General features: G+C 33.8%; 1 protein-coding gene across 1 annotated transcript; it reads right to left on the bottom strand.

Annotated features, from left to right (window-relative positions):
- Positions 1 to 433: 433 nt before the first annotated feature.
- Positions 434 to 20,998, bottom strand: LOC134845918 (protein yippee-like). Its single transcript, XM_063863048.1, has 4 exons — positions 20,742 to 20,998; positions 20,365 to 20,408; positions 20,190 to 20,298; positions 434 to 2,185 (listed from the first exon to the last, which is right to left on the bottom strand). The coding sequence occupies exons 1-4, from the start codon at positions 20,838 to 20,840 to the stop codon at positions 2,096 to 2,098; spliced, it is 342 nt and encodes a 113-aa protein (XP_063719118.1). The 5' UTR covers positions 20,841 to 20,998; the 3' UTR covers positions 434 to 2,095.
- Positions 20,999 to 21,008: the final 10 nt, after the last annotated feature.

The following is a 21,008-nucleotide window of genomic DNA, read 5'->3' as shown; positions in this document are numbered from 1 at the left end:
CCTTACTTCAATTAATTTGTTCTTTTAGTATTTTTTTTATTTTTCTTATGAAAAAACAGCAGTTCAAACGAAGGCTGTCCAATCTTTTTTAAAACGGCTGTAGTTTTAAAATTAACCATTTAGAAGCAATCTTAAGACCTTTTCAAATTGCTGTTGGTTTATCCAGATAAGCAACTCTACTATTTGATGAGAATGAGGTATCCTTTGAACGTGCTTACATCATGAATACTGATTAAAGTATAATAGCATGACTACATCAGTCGGCAATACAATTCAATCGCTTGATTTCTTTAGATCTGAATCATACCATTTGCCTCTAGTATTACGAACATCGCATGTCATGTGACTGTCTAAGTTTTACGCCTTTTGAAGGCATTTAAATTTCGTGCGTTTAACATGTGACCTGCAAAGCTTCTCAAGGTCCAAAGAAACATTACTACAAAAATAACTAATTCACCATTTATGTATGTCATTATAGTTAAAATACTTAACTTCATAGAGAAGCAACATTGGCATTTCAGCAAATTTTGAACGCTTAGCAGCAAAAATTTTTCGATTTAGGCAGACGTTTCGATTCTGGCACCAAGATTTATATTCGCAGAGCAAGATATGAAAAAAATTACACTGATACTCATTTCAAATTTTATAAATGGCATTTCTTTAACTATTTGAAGATTTTTAAAAATTTTTGTTTAACATATAGCTCTTGACGATACATATGCCAGGTAAAAAACTTCGATTATGTCATTATAATTCAATTTACAGCATTAACTTTAAACTATCTAACGATAACCAAAATAACTTTTTAACACTAACTAAATAGATCTACACCCAACACGCGACAACAGTCATGTTAACTTACACACAGTGAAGTGAGCTGCGGGTTATTATTCTAATTTGCACGTTTAGGGAGAACTCTGATCAAAAATTAGACATCTAACTTATCCAAATTAAACTAACTCTGCTTTGATTTGTATCTATATAGTAATGTGAGTTTGTAACGAAGAGAGAGAAGAGAGAGTAATTCTATAGGTTAAGTTTAGCACCGCTGGCGAGTAGCACACTCGAGTTTCTACTTGTTCGGAAAAATATCAATCGAAACCAAAACGCGTTTCTATTCTAATCTAATTTTTCTCTTCTGGTTAAGCACGTTGACCCTTTGACCTCTTGACTTCGTCAAACCTCAAAGTTGACCTTTCGCATGTAAAGATAACATCTTGAGTCTCATCTGCTGTTTCTCGTCATTTTTGATGCTTCATGTGATGTTACAAAACCCCCAGACAAATTAAAATAAACAATAAATGTCGAAATAAATTAAAACGCAGACGTTTAACAATTTAGATAAAAGACCAGACCACCCTTGGTCGCTCCAAAGTTATGGCCAAAATTGTGGTTTTATTGCGACCATAAACCACAAGACAAGATTTCAGACATTGTTGTCAAACGTCAAATAATCCTACAAAAGAACTGATAATCTAAATAATGGCAATTCTTTCCATTTGTAGTTTTCTTTCAAAGATTTGTTCCATTTGTTCAGTAAATCAGAAAATAATAACAGTGGGGGTTCAGGAAAAACACAGAAAAACTGATTGTCCCAGCCAAATGGAAAGACATGAATCGCAATTACTCAAAGTTCAACGGAACTTCTGTTCGGAAAAAATGAAGATGAGGCCAAAGATGGAAAGCAACTGTTGAATATTTTAAAGATTGATAAACAGAAATAAAACAATGGTCAACTTCGCACCAAAAAGGTTCAACAAGAGAAATCGCGAAAGTTTCATTCTTTGGTAGATTGCTTATATTTTTTTCGAAGCATTTTTTCTAAAATCTAACTTGAGCCATGCTGAACTATCATTAATATTGAGCAAACAGTGAGCATTAAGGTAAAAATCAACAGTAACTGTAATAAAAATAGGTAACATTGAAACTTGACGAGGCGTGGAAAGATAAGAGAGAAGGAAACGTGTGTCGGAGGTAGAATGGCTTCGGATAGAAGAAAAGGTGGGTGGGGTTGAGGGTCCGTGTTTAAGAGCTGTAATGAATGGGGAGGTGGGGGTGGGGGCGAAAGTTGAAGGGGGGCTGGGCTTGACTAGTGTCACGTCCATCCGTTCTCCTTGACCATGTGCACTAACTCGATAATGAACTTGCCCTCTTTGTATTTCTGACTGCTTTCGAACGCCTGTTCCTGAAACACAAAACACCGTCAGCCAGGGTCAATAAAAGGTCAACCTATATGAGAGATTGTAGCGCATTTCATTTTTCAAACGAGCTTATACAAAACACAGTCGAAAAAAAATAATATCAAAAACCAATGACATCAATTAAATTTTTTTATCACGCTCCTTCGAGGTAAATCTCTCTTAGGCTCAGGTCGATCACTCATCTGAACATCTACGCGATGAAGCACTTGACAGGATATTGAAAAAAGCAGCACAAGTCCCACTCCCGCCATTCATGACATAAATCACCGCGAATATGAAATAACATGCCAATCTCTCTGCTACAAATTAGATGCATTTCAATTACAGTTATCGCTCAAGTTTTAACTCCAGGAACTTAAAAAATGTTTTTTTCCACCTGTCAATCACAGATCTCCGTTTCCATATTTTTCAAAAAGCATGTCGCTGATAATTTATGAACTAAATATATATGACAGTTTTGTCGCAAATTACGGTGTTTCGGTCACATCGCCCTCGGACCATTTGATAGAATTTACTTTCCTTTTATATGTTAATTTGAATCCATTCAAGCGACAACGATTAGATTAGCTATCAAACTGATTCACAAACTGAATTTATATATTCCGTTTCCATTTCAAAAAGGTTCTAACTGAATTTCTCGGCGTGATTCTAAAATGTATTCACGCCACTTCTCATTTCAAATACAAGATGAATCAAGCGGTTCTTAAAATGTTGTAACTTCTGAACTGATTTGTTTTTTCGCATTCAAAGAAAACCTTCTTAAAGATGTAATTGCCATCGATTAGAATGGTTGAGATCGAAAGCCAATTTAATCTCAATTTGCTGCTAGAATAAAAAAGAAGAGCTGCAAGTTTAGATTGCCGCCATTTTAAAGGCCTTCTAAATTTGATCCTGGGAGCTTAGGAGACAATACTTTCAGCATCAAGCTCAGCCTACATTCAATTTAACTCAGACATTACTTAGAATAATTTTATGTAGCTGGAAAAAATTTGCAACTGCTTAGAGATTGATTTGAAGGCGGCTCGAAAGTCTAAAAATTAGGATAATTCCATTACTGCCTAAAAATCTAGAAATAAAAAGATTATTTCACAAGGGAAAAAGCCACAAAAAATCGATTCAGCTCTGAGTAAATCTCTGCTGTACACTATATTCAGAAATACGAACAAATTTTTTACTTGCCTATCGGGGCTGGGTAACATTACCTCACCCCGGATGAAGCTGGACCTCGAACCACCGATCTTTCGCTAAGAGGCGGAAACTTAGCTATTTGAGCGCCGCTACGCATCCCAATATAAAAAGATAAAGCTCTTTAAATACCACTTAACTTTAATCGTTGACACTTTATTCATAAAACTAACCCAATTAGAGAAAATTGGGTCAATATAAAACTGTATTACTCCGCTGGGAATTATGAAAAGTAGAAGTGCATTTGTGAATAGAAAAGTCATTTACGTTTTTTTTGCGTATTATGGAATTTCGTCATTGGAGCGCAAAATTTGTCTTCCTTTTAGTAAATGAATTTGAATTGAACTTGAAATATATTCAAAAGCCAAACCGCCAAAAGTCAAATTATTTCCTGAGAAGATGACTTTTTCCTGAAAGAAAAACCTATAAAATCAGCACGACCTTAAAAAAAGGGCTTCAACACGTTCATTGGCATTTGAAAATTTGACTGATTTATATTTCAAAGTAGATTACTATTTTCGAGAGATTGTACTAGGTAATTAGGTACTAGACTCTCTAGTAGGATCTTTTCCCGTATTTCTTTCCAGGTAACTTTTCCCTCCCTATCTCAAATTGGTGCAGTATTGAACCCAATTAATGGTCTATGAAGGTCCTCAGTAGCCTTTTAGGTAAGACCTGAGAAGTTCCCATTACTTTTTTTATGCTGGGTAAATAGCTCGAATCTTATTTTCGAGAAATTGATTTCTTTTTTTCAATCAGAAATTTATTAGGCTTAAAAGCTCAAGTTATAGCATCATACTCTCTTGTTGCGTCATTTGAGTAGCGAAAATTTAAACGCAAGTGTGAGTGTTGCGGAGTCGGGGACTTCGCAAAACTTTTTACAGCTCAAAGATTTTCTAACATAATTGTTATACTCAGCGAACTTCTCCGATTAAGTAGTTTTGCACCGGTTCGTAAAAAGTTAACTATTTATTTCAATACAGGACTTTTCTTTTTCTATGTGATTTTCGTGCCAAACAGGGAGTCTCGACTCTCTAGTTTTTCCGATATTTTTGACTAAGCAACTTTCTTCCCATTTTATGACGACTAGCATGCTTGTGATCTATCGCAAGTGAGGCAAAGCACAAAGAATTTGAAAAAGTTTGAAACAAATATTTTTCGTTTTTTAGTTCATTAACAGCTTTCAATTTGTCTGTAGTCTAATGCATTTTCTTTCAGTTTTTCTTTAAAGTAGTATGTTTTTTTGGTGCGCGGTATGATATGAGCTATACAAAAGCGTAGAAAGTTGATGAATTAGGCATAACAGAAAACAGTTCTCTTCAAAAAAAAATAACAGGCATGAAAAAAAAACTAATTTTTTAACAGAACATTGCTGAGAAAGCGCTAAATAAAACTAATTTTTACTTCAATAAAATCAAACTTTTTTATCCTAATATAACAAAAATTACTCGATTGCTTAACTCGCTCGAAATAAGACAAAAGCTCAACAGTATCAAACCGTTTTTTCTCGACATTGGGACAATTTTTGAAAATTTTTGAGTCATTCGAATCAAGGAAGAAAAGGCTTTAATATATATCACTCGACCCAACTAGTTGATTATTAGCATAGAGCCTTATAAGATACCTACTTTTGCATACAAACAAAGAAAATCAAACACACCGAATCGAAGTTCCTCTCCATTTTCAATAGGCGAAACGAAAACTTCCTTATCAATAATTCAAAACCTAGCCAAAAAATGGACGAGTCAATGGAAGAAAAATTAAACAAAAAAATCTTAACTTTCAAACTTCAAAACAAAATACCGTAAAATTACTTGAATTTCTCGAAAAAATATTGATTGACACTTTTTTGATAAAACCTGAGAAAACTGGATCAAAAGATGAAATTTACATTCCGCTGATAAATCTGAAAACCAAAATCTACTATCAAAACTAGAAGTACAATATGTTTTCCGCTAACTTTACACTTCTGCTGCTCGATAGTAAAGTTTGCCTTTCCTTCTTACAAAAGAAATGAACTGAAATTAAAAAAACTTAAAGCCAATTTGCAAAAATCAAATTTGAGCCTGAACAATTTCTAAGACTTGTCCTAAAAAATATCACGACCGTTACAAGAGTCTTCACTACACTTATCCACTCTTATACAACATCGGCCAAAGCCACCTCATTTGCAGATCTATTGAACAACTCATACCGCTGTTTCCCTTAAAGCTTTGTAAAAAAAATAACGCCCTTCAAAATGAAGCAGGCTATTTTCAGTGCTTATTTAGAACAGCAGAAACAAATTAATGATTAGATTTAAAAACATACTTGAACGTCTAGCTTCTTTCAGATAAAAACTTGATTTCATCTGGTAATAACTTTGCTCCGACCACTTATGCACAGACAGTAGCATATTTAGGGTGGGGAGGGGGAGCCGACGCTTTCTTTCAGGAGTTCGGCCCCCTGCCGACCCAAAGGGTCCCCCTTTGTACTATTTTGAGATATCCATTTTGGCCTGACTGACCTTAAAATTTTTGTAAAGGCGCCAATCTATACTAATTTTGAGGGGGGAGTTCAGGGGCGGATCTAGGATTTTTTCGAGGGGGGGGGGGCGGATTTTCAAAAATTTTTCGAAAATTTTGACGACCTTTTTTTTTTTAGGTCGACCAAATTGATTTTCCGAGCTCGTCTAAAGCACTAAAAGGTCCCTGTTTTGGCCAAATGTTCTGCGCCGCAGGTAAATTTTTGAAAAAACGGGTCAAAAAAGTCGTTTTTAGGCACTTTTTGAAAAATTTTGACAAAAAAATCGCGTTTTTTTGGCGCGCGCTCCCCCTTAAAGTTAGTATATATTGGCGCCGAAGGTGAATTTAGAAAAATTTTAGGGTCGGTGGGCAACAAATGGATTTCTTAAAAAGTACCAAAGGGGGGACCCTTTGGGTCGGCAGGGGGTCAAATCCCTGAGGGGGGGCGTCCGCCCCCCCCCCCCTAAATCCGCCCCTGGGGGAGTTTACGGTCGAAAATTTCCAATAAGTGTCTAAAAACGCCTTTTTTCCAAAAATTTAGGTCAAATTAGGGTCTTTATAATGATTTGGGAGAGCTCAGAAAATCAATTTGGTCGACCTAAAAAAATGTAGACAAAAAGACCTACAAACCTAAACCTTGAATTATAGCAATATCAGGCTCTTTTCTGCTTAACAAGCGCATGAAAAATTATTAAGCCTTCTGGCATTATATTTCAATACATACCCAAAAGCACCAACTGTTGGTCTAATTTGAAATCAGATCAAGCATGCTCAATCTTTATGAAAATGTTCACAGCCTTTATGACCCCAAACTGCATCAAAAGAAATTTTCGCATCACTGCAGACACAAAATGAAATTAATAATTTTAATCGAAAGTATGAAGAGAAGCAAAGTAAATTTTGCAAATACTTCCGAAAAAAGCGAAAAGGAAGCTTGCAAAAACCCTAGTTATCTCGGAAAACAGGAAAAAGAAGTTTTTACTGTTTTATTCACATAATTTCAAAAGGTCATCTTTGGGAATTTTCTTCGAGTTTCGGTTATCGAAATAAAACGCGAACAATTTGAAAAAAACGATTTTGAAGATCAAATTCTAAACTAAACCGTCAAAAATTCGGACATAGGTTATCAACCAAATCATTCAAAAAATTCAAAAGAAGCTTCAAAAAATTGTATTTTCCGAAATTATAACAAATCTGATCTCTAGACGATTGCATGATATGTCACATGAAATACAGAAAGAAAACCAACTGAAGGCAAACCGAACAGATCGCCGCTTACGGTGGAAGAAGCACAATGTTCCGACAAGCCTTTAAAAAACTACAAACGTTTTTTTCTCAAATTAGTGTTTGTCTGCGTGGCGTGATAAAAGGATCTGATGTTACGCTATCATTTAGCCAAACTCAACAGCCATAAAAATATAGCCAAATGGACAAAAAAATTAGAAAAATTACTAGAATAACAAAAAAATTCATTTAATTGAAGAAAATTTATTTAATTTTTTGGTTCACAAAATGGTGCGAAAAAATAAAAAAAACTAACTTTTTTTTGCTTAAAAGTAAGTTTTCAGGGGTTAAATTAAGCATAATTCGGCTGCTGTAAGCCTGTTCGCTCGTTTTATTCTTTCAAAATGGGAAAAAAATTAAACCAGTTTTTCTCGATACTGAGAAAACTTTGTCAACATTTTTTAATGCCATTCGATTAACGAGTGAGAGAAATTCAATTTCTAATATCACTCGACCTATTCCGATGATTATTTGTTGTGCCTGATTTTGCGTGGATAACAAAAACGTCTTATTTTTGCGCTTGCGACAAAGCGTAAAATATCTTGAATGAAGCGTAATATACTTGAACATTGTGGTTTAAAAACAGCCAAAAAGAAATGAAGTAAAATATTTGTTAAAAAAGTTATCCTCAATGTAACGCTTCTAAATATTGAAATGAAAAAAAGAATTTTTTATGCTGAACGGGCGTTTGCCCAAGTTTTGTTTAAAAACATTTTCCCAAAGTTGTTTCGAAGCTAAATAAGCATTGAAAACTGTTTTACTGGTCATCTTTTCCTCACAATGCACTTAACATATTATAACTTTTGTAAATCTAGTTTTTTTCCAACGAACGATAATTGGTCGCGCTTGTCGTCACGACTTCAGTTATCTAGCTTGTGACGATATCTCTGCGCTGTATAACAAGTGGTGCTAAGCTAGGCTTCGCCTCTGTTTTATTTATATTCGTGAATGGCGTACGGAACAGTTCACCGTCTAAGTACTTCGTTGGTGTCCTGATTTAGTGTCAAATCAAGTTGCTCTAAGAATTTGTTTTAAAAAATTATTTCAGCGCATCTGTTTTCGCAATATTTTGTGAGATAATGGTCCTCTAATGCTTCATTTCAGCCGTCTGTAGAAATAGGCCGTCTGTAGAAATTGCAATTGAAGCCTTAACCATTTTATCGTACTAATGAATTTAATTATCGTAGTAATTACTATATAGACTAATAGTCTATTATCGTACTAATGAAATTAATTGTTTGTGAGTGAGCAGTAAAAGATCAATCAGTTTAACCAAAACTTCAATCAGTACCAGAACAAAAAAATCGCAAATCATATCGAGTCTCAAAGTTTGAAATATCAAATATATTTACAGCGTAGCACAACTCGCAAGAGAAGACAACTAGCAAAAAAAGACATTATAAATAAGCAATAACGACAACTCGCAAAGCGTGATACCTCGCAATAAACTCGTAAGATGATCCCTTAATTACCCCTAAGCTATGACCCGTAACCCCCCTAAACATCCGTTAATTTTCTACTTAGTTCGAAACAATTATTTAGGAAAGACTTAAATCTTTCCTATATAATTGTTTCGAATTAAGTCTTTTGTTCGTTCAACACAAAAATTGAGTCCTAAACATTTGGTAAATGATTATGGTTTCTCTGTTTCTACTCATTCAAAAAATGCTGCAATTCACTAAAAGTCAGCGCGGAAAAGGAATCTTGATTTTTAGAGAGGAAAAATTTAATGAGTTCGATTTAATGAAAAAAGCGGGTTAGCAAATTAGAGATGCTCAAACGGACCTTGCAAATCACAAGTATTCACACGTGATGATTGATTTGTGAAGAAAAATTGGATCATTTCCTCATGAACGAATAGTTGAAAAGTAAGTTTTCTACACGTGTCTTAACTGAAATTCATTGAAGCTCTAATCGTGATGAAGTCCATATCAGAAACTTCCAAAAAATGTCTGTGTTGAGAAACCAATTTGGTGCAATCAGATGAAGCACGATATGCCTTCACCGGAACATCATGGATGGGATTGAAATATGTTTCTTAAGTTTCTCGAGCTATTAGATATTATAGCTTGAAGCTACAGCCCGCGCCTCCACGAAGGATTTCTTTGAATTCTGTAGTTTTTCTATTCTTTTCAAATACCTTGAATCGGCAATTTCTGTGCAATTTGTCATTTCCACAGCCGCCAGATATTCCGTTTTTTTTTTAAAATTGGGCTCTTTTTTTCTTTGCAGGTGGGGGGAAAGGAAAAAGAGCCAAAAATTGTTTCAGGCATATCAAAAAGTTGTTGACCAATTTGACAGAGTTGAACCTTAGGTCATCAAAATTGGGCGAATTGCAAATCTAAACGAAATTTTAAAACAAAAAGAAAATAAGTAGCAACGAGCTTTTTTAACAAAACAAATTTTGCTTCACCAACACAAACATTTCTTTAACTCGCAAATGTTTTTTTTTTTCATCTGCAACAAACATTTCTTTAACTCGTATAAAACATTTCATTATCATGTCGTATGAAGAGCGATCTACATTGCTCTATGGTTTTTTTCACTTGATAACCAAAACAGTTTGAAAAACTTTTATCGAATTCACGCGTCGCATTGAATTTCAGCAGTCTTTGAAACTTCATTTAAATCATTTTTCACTGAGCATAAAAACTACATGGTACTTTTTTTACAAGATTGTTATGCTCGCAACAGAGGCAACAAACGAGCTCAACAATCATTGAAAAACGTTTTCATTCTGACGCACGCATAGTGCTGTATTTTATATTACCATCACAAAATATGGTATTGGTAACGCATATGGCCTAGAAAAAAAATACAATAAAAACAGCGCACACCACTTGTCTTCATTCCAAAATCAAATAAATCGAGTTTTCGGTTCACTTTTAGAGCTCTGTCAAACCAAAGACCTTCAAATGATATATTTGAAAGCTAACATTCTAGCCGACAATTCGTCGCTATTATGTCTCGTTATAAATTTGATTTGTGGTATTAAAATAGTTTATGAACCTTTCAGGAACTTGAGCCCTCGAATTAGTTAGCAAATCAACTGACTTTGAAAGGTCAACTTTTAAAACCAACAAAATTTATCACAAGACAGCGAGCGGGTAACCAAATAAGTGTGGCACTATTCGAATACAATCAAAATACTATTACTATAAGATAATCCAGGATCTCAAGCTCGAACGTAGATCGCGCCATAAGCGGTTTGCCACTTGTGGTGTGTTGTCATTTATCATAACACAACTGTAGGCGAGCGTTCTTCTATTTGACTTCCATATGAAACGGTTCTTTCCCTGTAAATGATGATGTTCAATTTGAAGACGTAGAATTAGCATACTTGCATCAAACGCATGCTTTTAGAACTTCGTAGCAAGCGTACGGAATACTAAGGTATACAGTTGCATCGTTGAAAACATAAAATTTGTCGCAATTAGTTTTAATTACAGTTTCAATGTAATTTCGAGCGAACCGAACGGCTTCAAAATTTAAAAAAAATGGCTTGACATATTTTTGAATCAACTTTAATGTATTGGGATTAATTGTTGTGCTTCAAATTGTCGCTTGAAACCAGCTGTCACTTGCGACAAAATTTCGCCACGCTCAAAAAACTATCAGATACTTAAAATGTCCTTTTCTGCATTTTGGCCATCGGCCTATAAAACTTTTGCTTAGACGTTCAGTGGCGATTAATTTTTCAACACTACAGTGCTGATTTAAATTATCCGGACAAAACGAACAAAACTTTAACTTTTAAACACGTTTTTCTCAATTTAAGTTAAGATTAGACAAAAATTGAGGGGAACAAAAGTTGCTTAGAATTTCATCAGAATTATTATGGTGCAATTTTTTCTCCGGAATTTCACCCCAAAAATTGGTCATTTCGGCTTTTTTCAATTAATCAAGAATTACGCTGAAACTACTTTGTTAATTCATGAGAAAGTTATATCACATGAAGCCTCTTACACATCCAACAAAGTTCACAATACAGGGTTAAACCTACAAAAACCTTTATAAGAGAAAAAATTTTCAACTGATAGTCAATATATGTTATTTTTAATATTGACTATATAAAACCCAGAATCTTTGCTTAAAAACAAATTTTGAGCAAAATGCGCAAATTTTTGGAGACTTAACCCTTATTGAACTTTGTTGGGCTGTGTAATAGGTTTCTTGTGATATAATTTTCTATTGAATTAACGAATTAGTTTCAGCGTAATTCTTGATTAATTGGAAAAAAGCCGAAATGACTAATTTTTGGGGTGAAATTTTGGTTTAGAATTCCGGAGAAAAAATTGCACCATAACAATTCTGATGAAATTCTAAGCAACTTTTATTCCCTTTACTTTTTGTCTAATCTTGACCCAATTTGAGCACAACGTGCTTGAAAATTCAAGTTTTGTCCGGATAATTCAAATCAGCACTGTATTTAGCCATGCCACAATCCATAACCTCGAGTTCCATTAATTTAGTTCAAATATTCTTCGCATGAACTGTGAACCACTTAACTATTTAACAAGAAAATAAACTTCAGTTCACACCAGCGGGTTGTTTACCCAAATAGGGTTTCTGCTTAGACTAACTTTAAGGGTTCAAATCATGACCTACTGATCTTCAGCGGCGTGGTATGAACGGATATCTTGTCTTACAATGAACAGGATGCAATTTCAAAAATGCCTCAAATGCGGATGTTCAATTCAAATACTTCCTTCCTCATTAGAAAGGAAGACAAAAATACCCACACGAGAAATAACCAATTTTCTAAATGAAAAAATAAACTGAGCAGGGAAGCATTACAAATCGCCTTTTATGCCATTTGAGTTTTTGCAATGAGCTGTTAAACTGCGGCACCGAATACTTCTTTTCATTACCACCCTTTTAGCGGAAGGCAATATTGTCTGATCATGACAACAACAAAAGTTTCATTATTTCCAAGATGCATGAAGATAATTATCCTTATCACTGACCAACTATGGAAATTTATCAACAGACCGAATAAATTCTGTTCCTTTTCAACCCCTTTTAGGTTAAAAACGAGGCTTATCTTTCTATTTTTTGACCTGGATTAGACAGAATAATTCATCGACCGACCGCGTGACTAAACTTCCAGCCTGCTGAATGAAAAAAGACGACGCTTAGGGCTGAATGCGATTTGTCGAGGTGAAAAAATATTCGTATCACGAGTTTTGTAGACTTGAAAAAATGAAACAAGGCACATATGACAAGGAAAGCAAATGCATAGGGCGAGAAATGACTCGGTTACATAAGCTTGGCTGAAAAAGTGGAAATAGGGGAAACAAAAATGAAACAGGAAATACTTTAGATGACTACAACTTGCGATTGCATTGGAAAAATAAGTTTTAAATTCAATATCAACCACCTTTGCCAACACCGTTTTTTAGAGCATTAAATTGGTTAGGAATTGCGACATTTTTGCGAGCAAGCTGTTTAAATTCAAATAGGTCAAATCAACTGCATTTGATTGAGTGAAAATTGAGCAGTCAAATTTAACTCGATTTCTTTACTTTAAAGCTGTAAGGTTGATTTTAGCCTTCTTGGTTTGGGTATATTCTACATGAAGCGGTGTCTTTTCACAGCTCAATTGAAATAGAATAGAATTAGATCGTTTTGATCAGGAAATAATTTAGACTTCAATTTACGTCACAACCTTACTCAAAAAAGAAGACGGTCAAAATCACAAGACCTTACCAGGAAAATACCCACAGCTCACGTGCGTAGGTTATTTAGGACAAACTTCAATGAAGACGAAAATAGCAAATAGCACGCTAAAAAGAGTAACGTGGTCCAACCAATAATACCTAAAAATAAGGTATTTTTGCTGTAAATTCACAAGAAATTTTGATCAAAATGTCCAAAATTCAGGATACCTTTTCCCTGAAATCATTTTTACAATTCCCGCGTCATGGACACTCAATTAATCTAAAATTTGATTGACTACTTCATGATGCAACATAACACTTTGATTGACCGTTTTAAAAAGAGAAATCTTGAAAAAATCACCTTTTTTCTTCGTGAATACTTTCCTTTTACTTGTTGAACTACATAAACTTCAGATTTCCTAGTAGAATAATACTAAGCAGTCAGCCTCATTCGCGAAATCAACCTCAAAAACATAAACAGAATATTATTTCTTTGTTGCAAACTCCAGACAAGAAAAAAAAAACAGGAAACATCTTGCCGCCATATTCTAGCACTAATGACCTAGCTTAGAAAGGAAACAAAAATTATCAATGCATTTTTCCACTTCACCTCAAAATATTTCCACTTTGCCTCAGAAAACAACAAAACAAAAGGGAGAATTTTCTAACCCGATCAATTTCTAAGTTACACAAAGGAAACTGACTAATATTGAAAATAAAAGTGCCTGGATTAAAGGCAAAACACACCAACATTTTCAATGAGAAGCGAGTAAAAAGTGGCATTACTCTAGATTGAAAATGGGAGACAAGAAAATAAACATTCCTTTGAAGTTCCTGGTAATTCAACAATTCCCCAGGAAGCAATTTGAGGGATTTCCTCATTATAGGAAAACCCAGTTTGCCTAGACCTACGCGCGCATAAATTTGCAATAAAATGGAAAAATGATCCCTGGTTGTGTATATATCACTTTTGAACCTGGTTCCATAAAGCCATAATTTTATTGCAGGTCGTTAACCATGTCGTCAGTAGTGGCGAGACAAAAAGACCATATTTAGAAAAAAAACCATGTAGTTATTTTCAATAATATAATTCTTCAAAGGAGTTATCATGCCCTTTTTTGAACGAAAAACTCATACAAACTAGCAATACTTAACCACTTCTTTGAAATTTTTGATTTTTCGTCTAATTTCGAGCGGTTTGAAAATTTTGATTTTTCGTCTAATTTCGAGCGACGAGTGAGTGAGTAGGCTTACATTGCTTATTTACGCTCAATTTACTTCAAAATTTAGGAAAAATTCAAAATTTAGGAAAAAGAGTGTAAAATTAAAAAATTTAATTTTTCTAAAATAATTTTTTATTCGTCTTCAAAAATTGTTTTCCAATTTGCATACTTTTTAATGGCTGACGAAAATGCCTAAGCTCTACTTTTTGCTCAGATTCCTTTATCACACCAGGCCGAAAAAAACGACACTAACTTGAAAAAAAATCTGTAATTTTTTAAGACTGGTCGGAAGATTCTGTGCTACTTGCACAGTAACCGGCTATCCAAGTTGCTATTTGCTCCCTCTCTAATCCATCCTTACTACTTTGGGCTTGCTTCCGTGGAGGAGCTCAAGGTCATCAATTCATAGCCGGTCCGAACTTGAGGCGAATGACACTGCGACCCCTTCAGCTGTGAACCCAGTAGGATTCGAACCCACGACCTTATGACGTCTTGCCCCCTCGAATTTTCTCATCCAATGTTTAAAAATGTCGAATTAGTTTTAAAACAAGTCAAATCAATTTTTTGAAATTTTTAAAGATATCCTTGTCTCGCATCAGAGCAAACTCTGTGTTTTGACTGCTCTTTAAAGTGTGTGAAGTAACTTAATGTAAGAATTTTTGTTTTTTAAATACCTTTGGTTGCCTTAATTAAATTAAAACGATTTTTCAGACCAATTAATTCACCGCGTATACGTTAAAAAACTAAATTTAGCGCGCATAAGTTATACCAAAATGGCAATTTACAAACCCTCATTATATTACAAACATGTTATTAGCTGAAAAATTTTTGTTTATTTTCAAAATTGAGCAGCGATAAGTCTCAGATGGTATAAAAATTTTCCCTCAAAAGTGTTTATAAGGAGACAAAATGTTTCTGACACAAAACTATCCATGCTCAATTTATAGTTTGTGAAAAATAACATTCAAATGGTCGTCATCTTCTATCAAACAACATTGGGTAACGTTTCAACTGTACCACAAGCTCAGAGATAGAATTCCGTACAGTAGCGCACCCAGGCATGAAAAGGACAAAGAATTTTCCTAGAGCGTCTTGTGCGGCAATACTATAAATAATTCATTTAATTCATGTTACAAAAGATGTATTTATTTTTTTAATCAATACTTTTGTTGTTGCTGAAAATCGAAAACTTTCAAATCTTTTGTTGTTCTGAGCCCGGAGCGGCAAGAAAGTGTTGATTCGTTTGTATCTCCATGAATTACATCACAAGAAAACGTTTACGCAGTTCAGGTATATATAACCTATACTATTTAAGCCTATTTATACCTAGTGTTTGACCTTAGGCAAAACAGCATAAGCATGTTTAGGCTTAGATTCGAAAAACCCTTATCTTCTAAAAAAACTCAAAATAATATAAAATTTTCATCAAAATAACCACCGTTGATTTATATTTTTGATATTTATACTTTTTTGATAAAATAACCCAAATTGGAAAAAGTCAGATAAAACAAAAAAAAATTTCTAAATCAAATGGCAACTTTGTTATTGGAGAGCATAATTTACATTCTATTTGGCAAATAAACTTTCAGTAAACCAGGTAGACCCACGACTTAAAACCAGGCTTCACGTCTGCAATTAAAACTTATACGCACAAATTAGGATAGATATATTGGCTAAATTTGATCATGTCGAACTGAGCTAGTGATTTTCTGTAAGTTGAGATTGTTGAAAATATTGAAAAATTTTGTATGAACGCTTTTGAAGCAAACTTGATCAAATTTCAGCAACTTACTTTCAATTAATTCCCTTCTATCAGTGAGTTTATTGGTAAATTTGAATCATATTTATGCACAAAATGAACCAGAGAATACCGATTTTGATCCGCAGAAAACAAGTATGGTGTTGGATAATCTTGTAATTGTTGACTAACCCTAACTTCTGATCTGAAACTCTCAGGGAAAAAATTAGTCTCTAAAACAAGATACGTTGAAAAGTAGATCACGTTGCAATTATCATTGCATGAGGAGAACTTCTAGCAATTAATCTTAGAGCAAGTCTTCAAAACCTGTTGCTATTTTTCAAGAACAAAGTGAATTTTAGAATTTCTCCAAATTTGAAACCAAATTTTGAAGTTTAAAATAATGCAGATTCTCATTGGTTTTTGAACAATGAATGAGTCAGCTACACATATATATTACTGACTTATTTGAACAAATCGGAGAAAGGAAACTTGGAATCTTGCATCATTCCATATGGATCAACTGTTGTTGCCCAAACCATCTTATAGGTGAACACGAAACAAACGGAAATGCACTTTGCTTTCATACAACCTAGAACGAAGATAATTTCGCTTTACTTATTTTGAAAAATTATTAAAAGTGAAAAAAAACACGCCGAAGGTTATTTATTCACTTACAATTTAAAAAATTACCAAAAATCTGGACTTTTGCAAAAACCCTATCCGCTCTTCCTGGTTTCAATTATATTAATAAACAGACGCACAAAACATCTTTTTAGGCTATTAAAACTAGTTGATAACTCTTGAGCAACACGACCCAATCAAAAAAAATATTCGTAATTTCGACAAAAAAATGTGCTGAAAATGGATTGGTTCGATTCAGAATGCAAAGAAAACTTCAAAATAAAAGAAGAATCACTTCTAGCGTATCAAATTTAAATTTCAAACGACGGTACGTAAAAACTGACTTTGACTTTGTTAAGAGACGAAAAAGAAAAAAAAATCGAATTGATGCTTTTCATTTCACAGCCTAATACAGCAAAAATGGAGATATATATTTTTTTAAAAATTGAGGTTTCGGTTGCATCAATTCCAGAATCAAAGCTCTGCTTAATTTATTTTAAAGAAATGGTAGCCCAGGACATCAAAATTGCATATTCATACATTTATGTAGAAATTTGGGGGGGGGTTGGCTCCGTTAAACCTCAATGTTATAACCCAGGTACTTTTCTATCACCAAATTTTATTTTTCAGCATATAACAGTGATATATCAGAACTAAATACTAACTAAAACTAAATATCAGAAAACCTCTTAGTTTTGCACTATTACTGTTCGGGCAATAATCAATAGACAATCAGATATTGCGCCAGATTTAACGTTTGTTATTAATGCCTGCATAGATGAGAAAATAACCCCCCCTGAATTGAAAAAATCAAAAATAACGCCATGCTTTAAAAAACTGACCGAAAATAATCTCAAAACTATTGATGCATTAAGCAATTATTCGGAGACTTTGAACTAATCTTTTTACACTTTATTGTATTGATGCAAAGTCCTATCTTACATGAATTGAAGTGTTGTATCTTCTTCTTCTGTAATTGGTACTAGCAATGGCAGAAAATGTAACCAATCGAAGATTGGAAAAGAGTTATGAACGCAATTAACATTAAAAAAACACTGACTTTCTTGAAAAAATCTCAACTTTCGAGTTTCAAAGAAAAAAATAGATGCTCTTTGAATTTCTAGAAAAATTCATGACTGGCATTTTTTGATAACATGAACTCAACTACAAAAAACTGGATCAATAGGTAAAGTTTTTATTTCGCTGCAACTCAAAATTAAATTCCACTTTCGAAACTAAAAATCGTTCACATCTTTTTGCGCCATTTCCACGTTCGTATTTAGTTAGAGAGTGCTATTTACTTCACTTTCAGCAGATGAATTTCACTTGAACTCAAAAAGTGCATATATACATAAGTGCAATCATAAACGCATCAATATGTATGAATGCACATCTGTAGTTATTAGAGTAGTTTAAGGAGACTTTTCCTGAAAAAACAGAACAAAAATCAGCAAGACCAATATGAGAGCCTTCACAGCGCTCATTATTCTTGAAAAGTTAACCTGGAAACCATGTATCATCCGCATGCTATAGATAACTAACTTATGTTCGTGATTCAATCGATTTTCCGAAAACAGTAACAACAAGGATCTTTTTGTTTTCAACTTTCAAAGAAACAATTGAAATCAACTTTGAAAACAAAACTAATCTTTTTTGACCCCATTAACACTTTCGAAGTGAGAGAACATATAATTAAACTTTAACAGAAATTTAAAAACCTCGAAGTGCCTTTATTGCATTCATTGATACTACGGTTCTTTTCTTTCTTCCAACATCGCGCGAGCATCAACACTGTTGTGTAACGAGGGGTTTTTGAAATTAAGTAAGAAAAAAAGTCTAGTTAGTCTGTAGGTTAACTTTTAGAACAATCGCAAAACGTGAAGAACAAAAATTATTTAATTACCTGCAGGTGCGGTGAAATGGAAAAAAAGCCGATACAAAAAACTTTACTTAAGTTTCTCAAAACTTTATTTGTGCAATGACTGGTTCACAATCAGAACTAAATGTTATAACCCAGGTACTTTTCTATCACCAAATTTTATTTTTCAGCATATAACAGTGATATACTGCAAAAACTAAATATCAGAAAACCTCTTAGTTTTGCACTGTTACTGTTCGGGCAATAATCAATAGACAATCAGATATTGCGCCACAGTTAACGTTTGTTATTAATGCCTGCATAGATGAGAAAATAACCCCCCCTGAATTGAAAAAATCAAAAATAACGCCATGCTTTTAAAAACTGACCGAAAATAATCTCAAAACTATTGATGCATTAAGCAATTATTCGGAGACTTTGAACTAATCTTTTTACACTTTATTGTATTGATGCAAAGTCCTATCTTACATGAATTGAAGAGTTGTATCTTCTTCTTCTGTAATTGGTACTAGCAATGGCAGAAAATTTAAGCAATCGAAGATTGGAAAAGAGTTATGAACGCAATTAACATTAAAAAAACACTGACTTTCTTGAAAAAATCTCAACTTTCGATTTTCAAAGAAAAAAATAGATGCTCTTTGAATTTCTAGAAAAAATTCATGACTGGCATTTTTTTGATAACATGAACTCAACTACAAAAAACTGGATCAATAGGTAAAGTTTTTATTTCGCTGCAACTCAAAATTAAATTCCACTTTCGAAACTAAAAATCGTTCACGTCTTTTTGCGCCATTTCCACGTTCGTATTTAGTTAGAGAGTTCTATTTACTTCACTTTCAGCAGATGAATTTCACTTGAACTCAAAAAGTGCATATATACATAAGTGCATTCATAAACGCATCAATATGTATGAATGCACATCTGTAGTTATTAGAGTAGTTTAAGGAGACTTTTCCTGAAAAAAAAAACAGAACAAAAATCAGCAAGACCTATATGAGAGCCTTCACAGCGCTCATTACTCTTGAAAAGTTAACCTGAAAACCATGTATCATCCGCATGCTATAGACAACTAACTTATGTTCGTGATTCAATCGATTTTCCGAAAACAGTAACAACAAGGATCTTTTTGTATTCAACTTTCAAAGAAACAATTGAAATCAACTTTGAAAACAAAACTAATCTTTTTTGACCCCATTAACACTTTCGAAGTGAGAGAACATATGATTAAACTTTAACAGAAATTTAAAAAACTCGAAGTGCCTTTATTGCATTCATTGATACTACGGTTCTTTTCTTTCTTCCAACATCGCGCGAGCATCAACACTGTTGTGTAACGAGGGGTTTTTGAAATTAAGTAAGAAAAACAGTCTAGTTAGTCTGTAGGTTAACTTTCAGAACAATCGCAAAACGTGAAGAAAAAAATTATTTAATTACATGCAGGTGCGTTGAAATGGAAAAAAAGCCGATACAAAAAACTTTACTTAAGTTTCTCAAAACTTTATTTGTGCAATGACAGGTTCACAATCAGAACTAAATGCAATTTAAATAACAGTCAGCTTCGGATACTAGAAAATGAGTAGCATGCTCAATTTAGTTGATGTCAGTCCAAGGAACGCGAGAAATGGTATTTGGAAAAACTATTTTTACAGATGACAAAAGACTGTTTTTGGAGAAGGCTACAGCGCATTTTTTGGACCATGCGAAAAATTACCCAAATGATTTATATCGGGTGCTTGTTCACTTGGTTATTTTATTATTACTTGTATAAATTTTGATTGGGGCGGGGAGAGTTCACTCGGTCGATATGTCAAGAGACTGTTCACATGATCCCATTTATTTAAATAATTAAGCCAAATTTTGTTACACTTCGCCTTTCTTCATTATCACTCACGTATTTCCAGCCAAGTGTTGTCCGACAACAATCGCAGAAAATGTCACACACCGAATGCAACCCTGTTAGAAGGATTCTGTCTTCGCAAGGCCCACATGATATGTTCACCCTGTATAAACCATAATTTGAACACTTAGTAAATATCCATATACTTTATTTTGATGAAAAAACTTACACTTGGTTGAACAAGTACGCTCGGCCTTGACTTCCTTGAAAGCTCTAAACAATTAAGATAAACTTATATCTATAGAATGATTGAAATCTTTTTAAACCAGTAATCTTTTCGAAGTCAAAACACAAAAAAATCCTTGTGCGCATGCATCGGTAATAAAAATAATGAGCTAAACTAATTTCAAATACACTGCATTTTTAATAACAATGATATTAAAAACTTGAGCTAAAAACTAACATATTGACGAACATATTTGAAAAAATATGCTCGGCAACTATCTCTTAGGTTGATCAGTGAACACAAGAAAAAACGGTTTAATAATTGAATTCTGACAACTGGCACAAAGCTGATTGCAGCAAACAATTCAAAAAATGTTGTACCTTTGATATCAGGTCTTCGTGAGCAGCCAAATTAGCACGACAGTGCACACAGCTGTAGGTAATTTCAGTTTCTGGCAAGTATTCCTGAAAGGTTTTCATTGCGAAGTATGAAAAATGGAATCTACACAACAGTCTTCTCCCAGTTATCTCATAAAAATGAGTTTTCAAGGAAGCTTGAAAGAACCATAAATACTCTGAATTAATGAATAGAAAGTAACCATAACATTGCTCAGTTGGTGCCTGGAATTGAATATAAAACGCGGTCAA

Source organism: Symsagittifera roscoffensis, chromosome 5 (assembly GCF_963678635.1).
Source record: "Symsagittifera roscoffensis chromosome 5, txSymRosc1.1, whole genome shotgun sequence".
NCBI classification, from domain to species: Eukaryota; Metazoa; Xenacoelomorpha; order Acoela; family Convolutidae; genus Symsagittifera; species Symsagittifera roscoffensis.
The sequence above is the reverse complement of the archived record's forward strand: the minus strand, read 5'-3'. Positions and strand labels throughout refer to the sequence as shown.